The sequence below is a fragment of the Helianthus annuus genome, chromosome 5, assembly GCF_002127325.2.
Source record: "Helianthus annuus cultivar XRQ/B chromosome 5, HanXRQr2.0-SUNRISE, whole genome shotgun sequence".
Taxonomy (NCBI): Eukaryota; Viridiplantae; Streptophyta; class Magnoliopsida; order Asterales; family Asteraceae; genus Helianthus; species Helianthus annuus.
In genome coordinates, this window is record NC_035437.2 from 151,499,126 (window position 1) to 151,517,563 (window position 18,438).

At 37.8% G+C, this 18,438-nt stretch overlaps 1 protein-coding gene across 1 annotated transcript; it reads right to left on the bottom strand.

The window, feature by feature from the left end:
- Positions 1 to 2,963: 2,963 nt before the first annotated feature.
- Positions 2,964 to 3,410, bottom strand: LOC110943943. Its single transcript, XM_022185673.1, has one exon. The coding sequence runs from the start codon at positions 3,408 to 3,410 to the stop codon at positions 2,964 to 2,966; it is 447 nt and encodes a 148-aa protein (XP_022041365.1).
- Between the last annotated feature and the right edge of the window lie 15,028 nt (positions 3,411 to 18,438).

Below are 18,438 nucleotides of genomic sequence, written 5' to 3' on the forward strand. Positions count from 1 at the left end.
TGCTACTCATGGGAACTTGTTGGAGAAAATGTATGAGGCTTCTGGTTCTGGAGGTACAAAAGGTTACCTTTGCTTGCTTGGGTTATCCTTTCTTTGCCTTCTTTCTGAGTGTTTTGTCTGTATTGCAGCACGTGTGAAGCCGGCGAAGGCTGCTCGTAGGTTTGATATTTCCCAGATCACTCCTCCCTCGTCTCCCCCTTCAAGGACTTTTGGTTTGTCCATCCTCCTGAAGTTCTGGCTGAGAAAGAGAAATAGATTCCCGTGGAAGTGGAGCAGGTAGGGGAGGGTGGTGGTGGTGATGCTGGTGGTGTCGGAGGTAAAGGTGCTGAAACGGAAACGGAGTCTAGTGAGGCCACGCAACGTCAGACCATTTATACCAGACGTCATCCGGCCCCCGGTGGTGGTGGCACCTCTGGGAATCCTCATGGTCGGGAATTTGAACACGTCCAGGGTGGGTCCTGGGATACCCATAACCCAGCGTGTGACAATTTGCCACATGCTCCTCGCTGGAATCCGACCCAGGGTTCTCGGATGAATGATCTTGATAACTGTCACGATTTCTTCTCTTTGTCTCTCCCCCCTGCTGAGAGGCTATTTCAGAAAAGACGTCCCCGATTTGACCTGTTAGATGATCATGTTCGTGCTGGGGTTAATTATTTTGCCACCTCTCAAGAGATTGTTCGTGAGTGGAGACTGATGGGGGAGGAGACACTGGTGTTTGAAAATGAGAAGAGGGCGTTTGCTGAGGAGAGAGAAAAGTTTAACGCTGAGAAGAAAGGTTTATTGTGGAGGGTTGCCGATGCTGAGCAAAAACTTGCGCAAGAGAAGCAGGTGAACATCCAAAAGCAAAAAGATTGGGAGAGTGCTTGTGAGCGTACCAATGCAGAGATGTAATCTCAGCGCGATGCTATTGTCAGGCTATCTGGGGAAAAGAAGAAAATTAGCGAGGAAGCTGAGTAACCGCGCGTTGCGTCTGGGAAAAGGAAGAAGAGTATGTTCAGCGTATAGCTAGGTTGGAGGAATTCGGTGAAAAGAAGTTGTGGAGTGTAAAGCTGCTGAGCTCCTTGCTGAGGAGATTTCTGTTGACTGTAAATGGTTGTTGTCACGCGCGGTGCCCTTGGTAACTTCCTTTGTTTTATATTTGCTTTCGGTTTGTGTTAATTACTTTTCTCATTTTGCTGTGTATCCCTCACAGATTGCCGATCGTATAGTGAAATCTCCTGAGCTTGCCAACTATATGTTTGAGTTGGGTCAAGCGGGGTACAATAGCGGTCGGAATGATGGTTATAGTGAAGGTAGGGCTGCAGCTGTTAACAATGAGAAAGACTATCATTTCGAGTTCTACAAAGAGGATTGTGGTGCGAAGTATGCCGCGAAACGGCAAGAGTTTGCGTCTTTGGATTTTGCTGTTGTTAAGGCTGCCCAGAAGTTGTCTCGGAAACCTGATGGTGTTGCCCTATTGAAGAAGGCTCTTGGTGATGAAGATCACGCGACTGGAGGCGCTGGAACTAGTCATCCAGAATGAAGAATTCCGGCCTGCGTGCCATGTATGGCCTTGGATGGCCTTGTAACCGTCTCACAATCTTATAAACAATTTCAACTTAACCTTTTGTGTACAAGTTACTTGTGTTTGCCTGTGAACGTTTAGCTATGCATGGCATCTTTTACGTTAATATCCACCCTTGGTATTTTGCATGTGAATTTTGTTATCATCATAATATGTGCATGTGCAATTACTTTGATTAGGTATCACGAATGAATGGTGGCGCTGACAGGTTGTGTTTAGTTACAACGTTTATTCTGTCGTTTATGTGCGCAGGTTAGTTCGTGAATACGAAGTGATCGATATATAGATTATTGTGTGGACCCAGCTGTGTTCAACTTTGGGGGTCTTACAATGTTTGTATGCTATGTTATCGATGTTTACGTGTTTATGTGGGCACGAAGTTTTGATTTGGCGTTTTGTAGGCTTTGGTTGTGTTTTTGACCCGGCTGTGCACTTGATTGCGACGAGCCTTGGAGGTCTACAACGTTTCCTAAGGTCGAGCCATTGATGTTTTCGTGTATGCCCAAAGTAAAATATGCAGTTGTGACAAAAAATTTCACATGAGATAGAAATAGCCAAACACTTCTTGTATTACTAATAAATGTGTTGGCAATGCGGTCGTTGCAAGTACATAGAAAACTTCGATTGTTTACATATAGCACTTCCTTAATTGTTGAGCGTTCCAGGTTCGTGGAACCTCTTTGTCGTCCAGGGTGCGTAGCATGTATGCCCCTTTTCCGAGTACTGCATCTACCACATAAGGTCCCTCCCACTTGGGAGCTAGTTTTCCAGGTTTTTTGGCGTTAGATGCCTCATTATCTCTTAGGACGTAATCTCCTGGATTGAAAGTGTAGACTCGGACTTTTGAATTATAGTACTTTTCCAGCTTTGTTTTGTATTTTGCTTCATTGATTGCCGCCATCTCTCTCCTTTCTTCTAGGAGGTCAAGGTCTAGCCTCCTTTCTTCTTCGTTGTTGATCATATTCATGGAGAGCATTCTCGGTGACGGCAATCCGATCTCCGCTGGTATGACAGCCTCGGACCCATAGACTAAGCTGAACGGTGTCTCTCCGTTGCTTGTTTTGGGCATCGTCCTATGGGCCCACAGCATGCTGGGCAATTCGTCAACCCAGCCTCTCATCTTTTCTCCCAATCGTGCTTTAATGCCGTCTACGATGCTTTTGTTAACGGCTTCCACTTGCCCAATCCCCTGCGGGTGCGCAACCGAGGAGAAGGTATGTTCGATCTGTAATTCTTTGAACCATCATTGGAGGTCTTCTACAGCAAAGTTCGTCCCATTGTCGGTGATGATTCTTAGTGGCAGCCCGAAACGACATATGATCTGTTCCTAGATGAACCTTCTAACTACGGTAGATGTGGTTGATGCGAGTGCTTTTGCTTCTACCCATTTTGTGAACTAGTCGACTGCGACTATTATAAATTTCATTGCACCTGGGGCTTCAGGAAAAGGGCCGCCCATATCTATTCCCCATTGTTGGAAAGGCCACGCCGTTGTGACGGGCACTAATTCATTCTTGGGGCGCATCGTCTTGGAAGCGTGTCTCTGACATCCACTGCATTTTCTCAAAGCCTTTACTGCGTCTAGGTGCATTCCGGGCCAATAATACCCGACATTCATCACCTTTGCTACCACCATTCTCGGTCCAGCATGTGTGCCACAGATTCCCTCATGCACTTCTCTGATCAAGTAATTCGCGTCTTCTGAATCGACACATCTCAACAATGGCCCGAGGTATGATTTTCGGTATAGGATTCCATCAACCATCTGGTAGTGCTCGACCTTGTACTGAACTTTCCTTGCCTCAGCTTTGTTCTCCGGTAATATCCCAGATTGAAGGTACATGATTATCGGAGTCATCCACGACGTTGTTCCCACCTGGATAACGCTTACTTCTCTTAGTGGTACCGATGGGTTGCTCAAAACTTCTATGCGCACATCCTTGGCTAGGTGCTGGAAACTTGTGTGTTGGTGCACTGAATGTCTGTTTACTACGTCTTAATTGAGTCTTAGGTCTAGATAGGTTGATTAGGGTTGGAAAACAAGTTTGGTGGATATATCATGTAATTCCGCTTCAAATGACTTGTTTGTCATTTCAAGCGAAATCAGGTTAAATAGGTATTCCGCTCGAAACTTATTTTAGTGATTCCGCTTGGACAGTTCAAGCGAAATCAGATTTCGCTTGGGATTGTCATGTCAGTTCAAGCGGAATCAAGAGGCTATAAATAGGTGAGTGTTCAAGTCATTTGTAACGTTTGGAGCGGAATCAGGTCATTGTGTAAGAGTCGAGGTGCTGCCAAAATTTAGTCAGAATTCATTGCAAAGACTCGGAAAAGCAGTAATAGAAAGAAAGTTAAAAAGAACAAGCTGTGTGACGTTGTTTACTTTGATTCCGCCTTAGTAAATGATGATGAACTGCCTTTACTGACTGTTTAGGGTCACGGAACTGATCCAACAAGTGGTATCAGAGCTCAGGACGAGGAGTTCATACCATTACAGCTTGAAATCATCGGATTCTCACTCTTCTACCCTTTCTTTTCTGATTTGAACATATTTTAGCGGTTGAAATGGCCTGAATTTGACATATATCAAGTGAAATACAGTGTTAACTAATCCCTGAGAGTTTTGGACTGTAATTCGATAAAAAATGGACAAAAACGTGATATTTCGCTTGAAAAGTTGTTCGAAAACAGTGACATCATCAGATTCCGCTTGAAAATTTTCAAGCGAAACCTCTTAAAAAGTTTATTCCACTTGAGTATTGCATCTGATTTTCGCTCGAAATCTTGATCCCGCTTGAAATACTTTCTTATTTTCAAGCGAAATCAGATCAAGTCATATTCCGTTTGAAAGTTGGGTTCTTATTTCGCTCGAAAGCTGATACCGCTTGAAAATTTCTTGTGATTCCGCTTGAAGCTGATTCCGCTTCAAACTGATTTCGCTTGAAATTTCTGATTTTCAAAATTTAAAATTTTTCTAAGTGTTTGACTGATTTTTCAGGTACGTGCAAGATGGATGATCTATTCATGAATCCGTTTAGCGATATGCATGCCTTTGCTGATAATTCTGGAGACGATACTTCTTCTAGCAACACCAATGAGAACACACCGAATGCGAAGAAAAATTTATCACATGCCTTAGGTGTGGAAAGTGCTTACGAAACTTATAACAAGCCCCCGAAGTTGATGGTTATCGAAGAGTACAGTCGGTGGGCCAAGAAGTTTGAAGAATGGTTGAAGGCCTTTGCTTATCCCAGCTGGAAAAGTCTAAAGAATGGATACATTGATGGAGGCAAAACTGGTAAAAGCTTGACATCATCTGATGAAATAGAAGCGTTTGTTGCCGAGCAAAAATGCATCGCGTTGCTGTTTCAGTCTGTTCGAGAAGATATAATATCCTTGATCGAGTACAAAAATTCTAAAGATCTCTGGGAAAAGCTAAAAGTGAAATGTTTGGGAAGTGCAGAAATAGTGAAAAATAAAAAGAATCTGCTAAGAAAAGAGTTTGATTTATTTGGGTGTTTAAAGAATGAATCTGTTTCTAAAATGATTGAGAGGTTCGGGCACCTGAAGCTGGAGCTGGCGAGACATGAAATTTTCTATTCTCAAGAAGAGCTAATTGACAAATTGTTTGATTCATTGCCAGATGAGATGGATTGGCAATATTATGCCTTGATGTTGAAGAATACGATCAAGTCTGAGCAGCTTACAGTGGATTTTTGATTGAGAGACTAGAGAGTCACGAGCTGGAGATAAAGAAAATACACAAAGTCAATCATTCGTCTTATCAACAGAACTTGGATTTGTATTATCTAAAAAGCATGATGCCAAAGAATACGTCTCCCAAGACAGTTTTTTCTGCTGAAAATTCTAACACTTCAAACAAAGAAAGTCAAAGCAGTGGATTTCACAGTGGTTCTTCGTCACATTCAAGCCAGTCTGATGCAAAGAACCTATTTCAATGCAACATCGCTGTAGACTTAAAGAACGCTCAAAATTTCAGCGAGGAGTCGGCAAAGCAACAGATGGTTTTCTTAGCTTCTGTGCTAGAATCGTATGAAAGCCTAGTGGCAGGGAAGATTGGCAACACCAACCTGACAAAAGAAGATTACGATCAGATTGATCCTGAGGAGATGGAATTGATCGACATAAGGTGGTGTATGGCCAGTGCAGTTCGTCGGGCACAGCGTTTCATGGAGATACCTGGAAGGAAGTCGATTGGTGGACCATCTACCAAGTTAGGCTTTGATAAGTCTAAAGTGACGTGCTTCAAGTGTAAACAGAAAGGCCACTTTAAGCGTGAATGCCGAAATACTTATGCTGATGAGTTTGAAAACCCGTTCAGAGAAGACTACTACAAGAAAGCGATTTATCATCAGAATAAATCGGAACTGCCAAGAATGAAGCAGCTTGAGGATAACAAAGAGAAATCTAGAGCTCTTGCTGTGATTCACGACGATGAAGGTTTCGACTGGAGCGAGTTGTTACCTGAGGAGGATACGGTTGGATATGCTTTCATGGCAAAAACCTGTTCCTTTTAAAGATAACAGAAATGAAGAACAGAAGTATGGTTACAGAAAGATGATAGCTCAGAACAGAATGATCAGAATATCTGGTATCTATCTTGAAGCAAAAAGAGCAAGGAGATGGGATCCAGACAAAGAATGTTATCTTGAACCCATGGGAAACATTGCTATTGACCATAACACTCTTGATCTTGAAACCATAATTAAAGAAATTGCTGATGAAGATGAGTATTGGCAAAGAAAATGGTGGGGAAGCGGAGAAGAGAAAGAGAAAGAAGAGAAAGAAAAAGAAGAAAAGTCAAAGAAGGTGGATGATGGAATCATTGATACAACTCAAGAGTTGAATGCTGAAAACATGGGAAAGATGGCTGACAAGGTGCTGGCTGCTAAGGCACTTGAGGTAGACTCTAAATCCGTTTCTGAGTCTAAAAGCCAGGTCAGTTCAAATGCGTCAACAACTGAGTCAGGTAAAAAAGTCAATGGTAATGTTGACTGCAAAAATTGCATCAAAGAATGAAAAGTTTGTAGTACAATCACCTATCTCAATGGTAAGAAGGTTGATGATCTGACTGCAAGAGTCAGAAATGTTGAGGATCAGATCCTTGACCGTGATAAAATGTTGAAAGCTTCAACTGACATATTAAAAGAATTAACTAACAAAATTGAAAATGATAAAATTGATCAAGAAACAGTTAGGGAAGAAAATGAAAAGTTAGTTCTTGAAAATCGTCAGATTACTGAAAATTTGAGAAGCTTAAACGCACAGTTAAAGATAATGATGAAAGAAATGGTAAGACATATAAGGAAAATGTTCATCTATCGGGAGTTCTTCGGGTAAAGGAAGAATTAATCAACCAACAACTGGATGAAATCGCAAAATTGAAGCTTAAATTTCAAGAAGTTGAAATTGAAAATGAGCGAATCCAGTTGAAGCTAAAAAGTTACAACTCCGCAAGCTTTGTTTTGCAACACATTGTTCCAAAACCCATAGGCAAAAACAAAGCTGGCGAAGATGTATACTCTGATGGAACCGGGGTGGGTTTTCATCAAGTTCCACCACCAGTTCTAGACAATTATTCGAAAAAGCAATCTAGGCTGGTTAATCTTGAAGAAGAAAATGAAGTGAAACTTCCGGACACGATTGATGTCACCTTCACATCTTCCGATGACGATAGTGTCCAAACTGAAGTGGTAAATAGTGTTGTTGAGAATGTTCTAAAATCGGACTGTGACACTACTCAGGAAGATGAATGTTTCTTGGACAAATACATTCCGAAACAAAAGTCCAAAAACAACTTAAATGACGAACCTAATCTTGTCATGTACAAGATGTCAGGATCGGATAAGTTCTATTCGGATTCTGAGTTTCCACTGGAGAATGTAAATGTTGCCAAACTAACAAATGTGTTCAAAATGGTTGAAATTGATTTGTCTGAAGTAAAAAGTTTAAAATAAAGAAAAAGACAAATGAATTTTGAGAAAGATAAAGCTTACTACAAGAAGCCTGTCGTTCCACCACGTTTTTATAACAACAATCGAAACAATTGGTCGGGTGGTTATCAGGGTGGTAAGAGTTATCAAAGGAGAAATGTTTAAAACAAGAAGTTTGTTGAGAAGAAAGTGTTTGTGAACAGTTCAAGTTCACTTTCTGATGAAGAGAAAAAGATTTTTTCGAAGTCAAACAAAGAGTTCTTTGAAAACAAGGCTTCACAGCCTCAGTCCGAAGGCACAAGTCGAGTAGTTGACACTCGAACATGCTTTAAATGTAATCAAGTTGGACATATTGCACGAAAGTGTACCAACTTGAAGCCTAAGACTGAAGTTGTTGAAGTTCAAAAGAAGAAAGTTGATGTAAAAGGAAAAGCTCCATTGATTGTTGAGAAAAAGATTTTGAAAAATGAAAATATCAAAGTCAAAACTGAACCCGTAAAGAATGTGGTAACTAAAAACGACAAGTTTTACAAACGGTTTGCGTCACTTCAACAAATTTGGAAGCCTAAAACAGAGAAACAAACTTCAACTCCACAGGTGAAAAAGGTGGTGAATTCAGTTCCAATTGTGGATGATGCAAATTTTCCACCACTTCAAGCTAAAAATTCTAAGAAACAAAATGGGAAAGTAGAAGATAACACGGTATTACCCAAGGCTGGTCAGGCTTGGGTGGATATTTTCTTCACTTGAAAAACCTGACTTGCCGGAGCTTCCTTGATCGTGAAGCATGAATCGGCATCTTTATTGAAATACGTTTTTAAATCGATTTGTGATATATGCAGGAACTTCCAAGATCCATTTCACGATGGATTATGGACAGTGGAGCTTCTCGACACATGACAGGGAAAACTGCATTGCTGTATGATGTTAGGAATTTCAATGGAGGTTATGTAGGATTCGCCGAAAATCAAGGTGGTAGGATTATTGGTGAAGGAACGTTATCCAATGGGATTGTTACGTTTGAAAGAGTTAACTACATTGCTGAGCTGGAGAATAATATGCTGAGTATCTCGCAGATCTGTGACAAGATGTATACCACTCACTTTACTGACAAAGAATGTTTGATCTTGAAGCCAGGATTTGTTATCCCTGAAGAATGGATTATCATGAGGGCACCAAGAGTCAATGATCTGTACGTGTTGGACATGAGTGTAGCTACTACAACCACGGGTCAGGCTCATTGTTTTGTGTCTAGAGCAACGGAAAAGGAATCAAGATTTGTAACACCTCGAAAATTTACGTCCTATAATGTATTGACACGTGTCATAAGCTGGAACGTGTTAATGAATACTATAGAGGGACTAAAGTTGACAAACATAGAAAGTATGTGAATTCAAGGGTTCAAAATGTCAACAAGGGATAAATATACTTTACAGTAACCCTACATGATGCTCGTACCTTCAAACGAATGAATCATGGATCATACAGAACTAAATGTGGAAGAAAGTAAGGAATTACAAACTACAGGGGTTAAATGTGTCAACATGTTTAAGTTATACCTCTGAGCGACCCTTTAGCAAGCCCGAGGCTTTGTAACGATAAATTATACTCACTGGAATGCACGATATAAATTTCATAAAGTTTCGTTATCAAATGAGAAAGTTATGATCGAATTCGTACATGAGGGGTTGAAAGCGTCAACGTTGAAAGTTAAGACTTTTCGGGTAGTAATAAAGTGACCGAGGACTTAACAAGATGGGTAAAAGTCACGAGGCCCTTATACGTAAATAAGAAAGGCCCAAAATGCAAAGTTACCCCTCCATAAAACCAAGAGCCAACTACAATAATTGAAAAAGATTTGAAAAATCTTACAGCAGGTCTCAGGCGGGCCGCGTAAGATATAGCAAGGGCTTACGCGGGCCGCGTCAATAGTGCAAAGATTTTATTTCTATCAGTGAGATTAAGGCGGGCCGCGTAAGCCTTGTTAAGATCTTACGCGGGCCGCGTCAGACGCCCAGATGCAGAAAACATTGGCAGCAGCACTATTTGGTGTTTTAACCGACTTAAGCCATTATTTCTCAGCATGGGCGACCCCTAAACGACTCCTAGGCACTAGGGACATGTGTTGATGACCAGGGACAATGGCTAGACTTAGTTGTCATGATCTTGAGCCACCAAGATCACTATAAAAGGCCATTCATGTTGTAACAATTGTTCACACCTTCAATCTGCATTTCTGATCATCTCTGGAGCTCAAGTGTCTTCTCTAAGCATCTCTAGTCGTTCATTAGACTTCAGTAAATGTGCTTAACCTTTCTTAGTTAAGTTTTTGCTTAGTTTTAGCTTAAAAGTCAAACCGTCGTAATTAACGGCTGACTTAACGATTAATCACTAATGGTCCAGTAATTAGTCGAATCAAAGGTAGTTATATGTTGGTAATTATGTGGGCATTAAACCCTTAAAAGGGCACCCTCTGATTCCCATTCTAACTAGTTCAAATGTCGGGTCAAAGTTGCTTAGAAAAAGTCAACAGAATGCTAATTTTCGATTTAACGCATAATTAACAATGTAGAAGGCATGTAACATATTTTATCACTCATATAACTGGATAATAAGTATAAGAACTGGTCTAAGCTTGTTTGATCCGACCATTTACTGTTTTGACCCGGTTCGGAACCGAAAGTCGCAAAACTTTGACTTTTGCTTTGACTTCAGTTCTGACCCGATTTAGTGTGAATTAGAAATGCCTTAGGACTTCCTTAGGACCAGGTTACATGATGGTATGACCCTCTGTGACTGGTTCGTTGTTTGACCGAGTCATTTGCACATTTCCGTTAAATGCTTAAATGTTGACCATAATGCCCTTTTGACCTTAAAATGAGAATTTTGGACATGTGAAAGGACAATAACCTTAGTTACTGATTTCTAAACATGTCCCTAAAATTTCATGTCAATTAGAGGTCTAGAATAGGAGTTATGCTAAATAGCGCAATTAAGAAAACTTTTGTTAATTAAACGGCGCACTTAGCGTAAAGCCTATCTAAACCCAAATTTCGACACCAAACCTTTTACACACTGATGTAATATAATATTTTGGGATTTTTAAATATTTTTAATTATTTTTAACCTGCTCATAACCTAAGGTTATGACCTTAATTCGGTAAATACCGAATATACCCTTTTCGGACGTAAAATGAGTTCTACATAGTATTTTGACGCCAAACCAATTGCTACTGATTTTAAATAATAAATAAAGTATTTTGAACTATATAACCTGATCAGAAAACTCAGATTTCCTGAATAACCCAGAAATCGCTTAAAACGACTTTATACGCGTATTAAACACATAGTTTGGGTTTAAAACCATTTTTGTCATAAAGATTTATTACCTACTGATGTAACTTGTTAAAATAAGTGGTTTTACTGATTTCTTCAGACCCGAACATCAGAAGCATAAATAATCTCTTTTATAATCTTTAAAATGACCAAAATACCCCTACGGGGCGTATTATGGGATTAAAACTCGTTATGGGCATAATGGAAGGTATCCTACTGATATCACAACATATTTAGAGCATATTGACTTAGGAAACCTGTGTAAGACTCTTACGGTTACCCGTTACGCCATTTACACGTTTGGTTCGATTTATGTAACTAGTTTACATAAATTAGCCGAAACGAGTCAAACCTTGTCGTTTTTATCTCAAAATCTAGAATGTCGTTGGATTACCCATATTATACAAGTCTTCAAACTTGACGGGTCTAAATCACATTCTATTCCGGTCTTCGCTTATTCGTGCGTTCGAACCGTATCTTTCGTTAAAACTAACTGGTCTAAGTTTAGGCTTAATTAAAGACCCGTTAGGATTCTAATAGGTTATTATAAACCTTCGTTCCAGAATAGGAGACCCGGTAAAAGCTACTTGCAATTGCTGTTTGTGAAATATACTTTGCAAAGGTAAATACTTTTAACTTATTTCCCTATACGGCTCGGGGTACGATATATAAAATACCGCTTGGTCCAGCATTGAATCTTTAATCGAATAGAGGTTAAATTATTGATATGCTCTGTTTTGAAATGTTTTGTTTGCTTAAAGCCTTTGGGGGGTTAATGACCATGTCCCGGATATCCTTGGCATCATCTTAGGAGATGGCCACGACTTGAGCACGAGGTGTAGGCGTACACCCGTCTGTGCATAAATGAATAAATAAATGATGTGGTGTGTCTATTGATCTTTAACCCGGACTACGGAACGGGCTACTGAACGCATAAGAAACATGTAATTCGTTTACAAGTATTATATTAAAATAATTATCCCAAGTTATAAAGAGTTTGTGCCACGTGCATTCAATTCAATTTTATTAAACCTTTTTCAAAAGTGTCGGTTGATTGTATTTACCAGTGTAAACTGACGTATTTTTCCAAAAAGGTTAAGTGCAGGTACTATGCGAACTAGGCTGGCTTTCTCCTAGCGTCCACAATAAGTCTCGCAAGCTTGGATGTCAACTGTTGAACAATGTTTCCTATTTATTTTTGATCCCCCTGTGGATTATTTTCAACTGTTTGTGATACATGATATTACAATAACATTCGGTTGAAATATATCTATCTTTTGCTTCCGCTGTGCATTTAAATATTGTGTTGTTTGACTATAATGTTACCAACTACGTCACGATACTCCCCCACCGGTGAAACGTGTGAATATCGGGGTGTGACAGGTTGGTATCAGAGCCAACGTTGAGTGAATTAAACACTATCTTTATGTGTTTAACCTCAATGACACAATTGCACATACTCGAGTCTAGACAAGAACTTAGGACGAATTCGAATTGTTGTTCTAGTTTGTCCTTTATTGCCTGTTATTTTATTTCATTTGTTTAAGCAGGAAATATGCCACCGGCAATTAGAAGAGGAAGAAGAGGCAAAGGGCCAATCATTACCCACAACGATCACGAGGCCGGGCCTTCACACATGCGAGCTTCTACCAGCACAATGAGTGCCGATCCTTAGAGAAACAGAAGGAACCTTTTTGAGCCCGCTAGACGGTCTATCTCTCACAGTTCAACACCTTCTTACCGTTACTCTTTTGGGCCGAACTCGAAAAACGAGCCCGATAACCCTCAACCTTCATTCATACCTCTCCAGCGTTCCGTTTCGCACCGTTCTTTTGGCGACCCTACTCCTGTCTTCCAAGGCCGGTTCAACCCGGCAAACTATGTCCAAGAGCCAGTAGGTTTTAACCCTCTAGGACCGGAGGACCATTTCTCAGAAGACAATGCAATGGACACGGACGAGGACACGGATCCCGTCGAGCCTACAAGAGGTACCCCCAACCATCCAATCGAGATCTCTGATGGATCATCCTTCCATGGAACACCCTATCAGGGTCCAGGCAGTTATTGTAACAACTCTCACCAAAACTATTATTTCTTATTATATTTTGTCCAATAGGAAACCCTAATTGAGACCCCCAAGTGATACTGCATGACCCCTAAAATTTTCAGAACAATCGAAATCAGGATCAGGGCCCCTAAAACTCAGGGGGGGTATTTCCTAGTTAGTATTATCCAAACTGTTTTCGATAGAAATTGAATTTTAACAAACCGTCGACTCACCCAAGCTACTGAGACGCGTGGCTACCTCATATTAAAAGTGACCTCTCGCGCCACGCGCCAGGACCAGGTTTCCCTGTCGTGACACGCGAGCGCGCCGTTTTTCCAGTATAAATAGAGGAGTTTGGCACTTGATTTCCTGCGTTGGTTCGACGAGCAAATTCGATTCAGGCAACGAGATATCGTCGAAATACTACAAAAACCCACCTAATCTCGAAATTCTGCCACAATAACAGGGTAATAACTCGATCGCTATTACGATTCATTTTCCGAGCAATCAATATATCCAAAGAATGTCTAAGTGCCGCCCACATTGGGTTATGCTTTGTCGTTTGTCGATAATTCGATAAATGAGTTGAAGCATTATACTTTGTCGTTTGTCGATAATTCGATAAATGAGTTGAAGTATTATACTTTGTCGTTTGTCGTTAATACGATAAATGAGTTGAAGTATTGCACTTTGTCATTTATTGGGAGAATTTGATCTCGTGAGTTATCGTAAAAGCTATATTGATCATTAACCCGGTTTTTGTGAAATTCGTTAAGGTTTGATTTGGGTTTTACACCAATACATATTCCATTCTGTTAAACCACCAAAAACACTCCCAACTACACCCTTACAATCAAACAAACTATTAAATCATCAGAAGATCCAGAATAATAAAGTACATGCTTAATTATCGGGAAAAATAGAATCAAGAAGTTTGTTAACTCAATCCTGCATGATGATTAGTGAGTTATTCTTCTTTTATAAACTCTTTTCTCACCGTTTGTGAGCTGTTAAATGTTTTACAATACTCCAAACCATTTTTCAAAGTTATAAGTACAGTGATTAAGTTTATGTAATCACCAAATTACAGCCGGTATGTGGGGTATTGTGCACAGTATTGTTATTATTGTTTCCTTCACATTAGGTGGGCGAGCCTAATTGTGACATACGTCACTCATTGGGACAGCCAATGGTGATATGACCACAGTCACAGAGCTGGTCTGTGACAAATACCTATTCTTGAATGTTGGTTGATAATAAACATATGTAAAAACTCTTAATACTGTGAATTATAACAAATGTGTCGTTTTCAGTAAAATGAATAATTCACTCAGTATTTCCCGCTGACAAAATCTCTTTAAAACGCGTTTCAGGTAATTACAATAGATTGAAGTAAGGATTGGATCCGACACTGAAGGACTTCAAGAAGTGGCTTATTTTCAAATTAAGAAATATTGTTTTTATCAAAAACTACCTTTGTAAAACATGGAATTTATTCCATCTATTTAAATAAAATCCGGTGTTTCTAAACTCTGATATTTTTCCTAACTCACGGTCCTGATGAAATTTCCGCTGCAATGTTTTTTTCAAAATAATCACCGGTACCACTGGACTGCTCACGGCACCGATTCCGGCCAGGATGGGGTCGGGGGTCGTGACAGAAGGTGGTATCAGAGCTAAGCCACTACTTTAAGCCTATAAAGTGTTGTGATAACAATACTTAAGCTTAAATAAAAGAGTTAGGAGATTGCTATTAACTTAACTGGTAGCACATCTGATAGCATTTAGACTTGCACATAAGAAAAGATGCCTTAGTATAAGCTAAGCCACTTGTTTACGCAAATAGGTGTTATAATAATACCTAAGCTTAAACGGAAAGTTAGAAACTTAAAAATTATCTGATAACATTCTGAATGATATTTAGACTTGAACTTAAGAATTTTGCCTTAAAATAAACTTTAAGGTAAATTACTTATATAAGTATAATGTAATGAATACTGGTATGTCATAAGAATGACGGTTAGCAGGCAATAGCACTTAATTGCTATTTATTCTTACTTATTGATATTATTTGGTCTAGAATAAGATATGTTATGGGAATACAAATTTCTTTGATTCTGGATAAAAGTCCTAATAAAAGAGGCACTTTTAAAATCTTGAAAAGATACTATTTATGGGAAATAGAAAATTTTCTCCGGCAAAACTGGGTATAGAGTAGCAGACTCTCCAGCTTGTCCGGATATACTGAGGATACCTCTCCGGCACGAACCGGGTAAGATGGGGTATATATAAAATGTCAAACAAGTGACAAGATTTCCCTAAATAAGTATCATGGCCTGATATCAGACTTGTTTTTGGAAATAAGAATCTGTTAAATACATTAACCTTATAAAGGGTATGTATATTACAGCATGTGAAATATATGATTATATAGATATGTATATCTATAAGAAATTTCAAAAGCCATAACAATTGATAATTAAGGATAAAGCACAAGTATATGTGTCAATAATAAATCTAGATTCCTTTATTAAAAAAAAAATCTCTTACCTATATTGATATCAACCATTATTTTGTTTGATCATGTACCTCGTAACTCGAGCAACAATAATAAATGGAAACCCATTAAGTTGGGACACCATCAAAAATATAAGAATTACCAATACGTTACCATAAATTATTAACGCCATAAATTATGAACGCAAGTAAGAAGCATGTCAAGTTGTGCTAATGCACAAGAAAACACATGACACTTAAAATTATACGTCCACAGACGTCAAAGTTTATCACACACAACTTCCAAGGCAAGACCTTTGAAAAATATAAATTAGGCACGATGACACCAATATTAATTCCGTCGGTAAAAGTACTACTAATCAAAAAGCGGTATTTTGCCACATGATCTTACAAAACAATCAAAATCTCGCTGAGGTACGTTGGAACAATATTTCACAAACATCGGTGCATAGTCTAACCTGAGTCATAATTATTAGCACTATAAAAGAAGTCATATAGTTTTGCAAATTCCCTATTTCATTTCACTTCATTCGGCATTCTCTGATAATGTCATTTAACAATAGTTATCACACGAAATTCCAGATAAGAAGTTCTTATATTTCTTTCGTTGCAATTCTGACTTCTGCCTATAAAGAGTTGACTTTCGTGTTTTCCACTTCTTTTAATGGTAATCATACCATGAGGATTTCTTTCATAGTAGCAAATAGTGATCCATTTCATTTCTTGGTAAATCCACACGTTACACATGCACTGTTTGTTGCGCATATGGTTCATTTGAGTTATGAAAACCATAGGAGGGCAACATTCCAATTTGTTGTTTTATCAAAAATTCAAATATCATTTCACTATACTTGATCTTTGCATTGTAAACCGCGTTTTTACAAAGCAATGACTCTAAATATCGAAGCAATGAGTTTCTCGAAAAACTCGAGTTTCTTTTGAAAGGTATACATGGTTTTGTTGTGATCATGTCGAACTTTCTTATTCAAACTCGGTTTATTCAAAATCAGTTAACTTGCTCGCAATACATATTCCATTCAAAGTCCCATATGATGAATTGCAACCATCATATTCAAAATAATCCCAACAAGCACTTCAATTTTCTTGAACTATAACATGCTTGTTGGTCTTCAACTTCATTGAATCATTTTCTTTAAATCACGATCACCTTGTGGTGACGTTTTCACAAAATCTGAAGCTTGCGCTAATCTCGGATTAATTATTTAGTTATTTACTTATTTTGAATCCGCTTTGTTGATTTATTCTATACAAACAATCTTAACACAATTATGTGCTAAGATAAGGATACCCCATTTCATGTCCTATTTCCGTGTATCTCTTAAATAGTTCTTACAGCATCAATCGAGCCTTTCGTGATATTTATTATCATCATTGATCAAAAAACATTATATAAATTTAAAATATAAATTTTATTTATTTTATATGGAAACTTACATAAGTAATTACCTAATTTATAATATAGTATTACTATATTTAAAATTCTTGTTAAAACCATTGAGGTACAGAATTTATATTTTACATATAAAATTATGTTTGAGGTATACTCTCATTTTAGTTTTATTTAGTTATTTATTATTGGTAATTCATATTAATTTTATTATTAGTAATAATATTAATAGTGATAGTGTTAGTATTATTTTAAAATATTAGGGTTATTGTCAAAGACGGGTATTGGATAGCCTAGCCTTAGTTAGGCATGGACTGATCACCTATGCTTAAACAAGGCAGCACTAACCAATATCCAACCATGATAATAACTATTTACTATATATAAATTAAGTCATCATACTTAGTAAATTTCAATTACATGTAAAAATATTTTTATATATATACTTCGTACTGTAAAGAGAAAATATATTTTCATAAAAATAATTAAAGGGACGAACAAAATTATCTAAATAATTGTCTAAGCATTCATGAACAAAACATATTATAAATAAATGATCATCTTAATTAATATTTCACAACTATTAAATACTTATAGAAATATTCCTTTATAATATGTACATATTAAAATATCAAATGTCATTTACGCAAGCCAATATTTAAATATGCTTGATATTAAAATAAACATCTATTATTTTACTTTTATGATTTAAAATACCCTAATCTTATAGTTACACATACTTGATTTAAAAAAAAAAATGATAATCATGAGTTCTACGATATTGGGTAAACCTATTTATATCATTATCTTATCAACATTATTACGGGTTTTGATATTTAAACCTATCTATATTTATTCTATCTTATGATAACATAAAAGGAAAAGGAATTTAATAAATCAAAGTATCACCTATCTTTAATCAAACATTTTGATTAAAATCATCTGAATACAATTGTGTATTAAAACAAAAATACTCTAACTTTATTGTCTTTTCATATATTCTTACCAATCACCCATCGCAGCACATGGATTTTCTCATATCATAATTCAATATTTGACGAATCATTTTCATGTTTTTATTTCATTTTGAACCGGTCAATCTTAAGTCTTCCTTAGGTACCAATCAAGGTAAGTTTTCTTCTGACAAAGAATTTTACTAATTCCAAAAAGTTCTTTACATTCATTTTAAGAATCTATAGATCATATATCTTTTGGCTTGAACCCAATCACCTTGAAAAACTATACCATTTCATCTCATTCGTTTGAACATTTCATCTTTTGAAATATCTAGATTCGCTTCCTTGAAACTCACAATTTCAAAAACGGTGAATTTATTCGGTCATCATTATTGAATTCTTTCAATCATTACAAACACTTTGTAGCATCCGAATAGAGCTGTAACCTGTGTTAAACCCTATTCATGAGTCATTCGTTGGATTTGTCATATTCTTGGTACAATTATATACTCAGATTACAATACACTAAATCCTGTTGTCCAGTACCATTTAAGTAAACGATATTGATTTTCGGATAATCATTAACAGATCATTTTCCATACTTCCATTCACAAATAAATATCTATCCATTCAGAATCTCCCTCAATTGATCA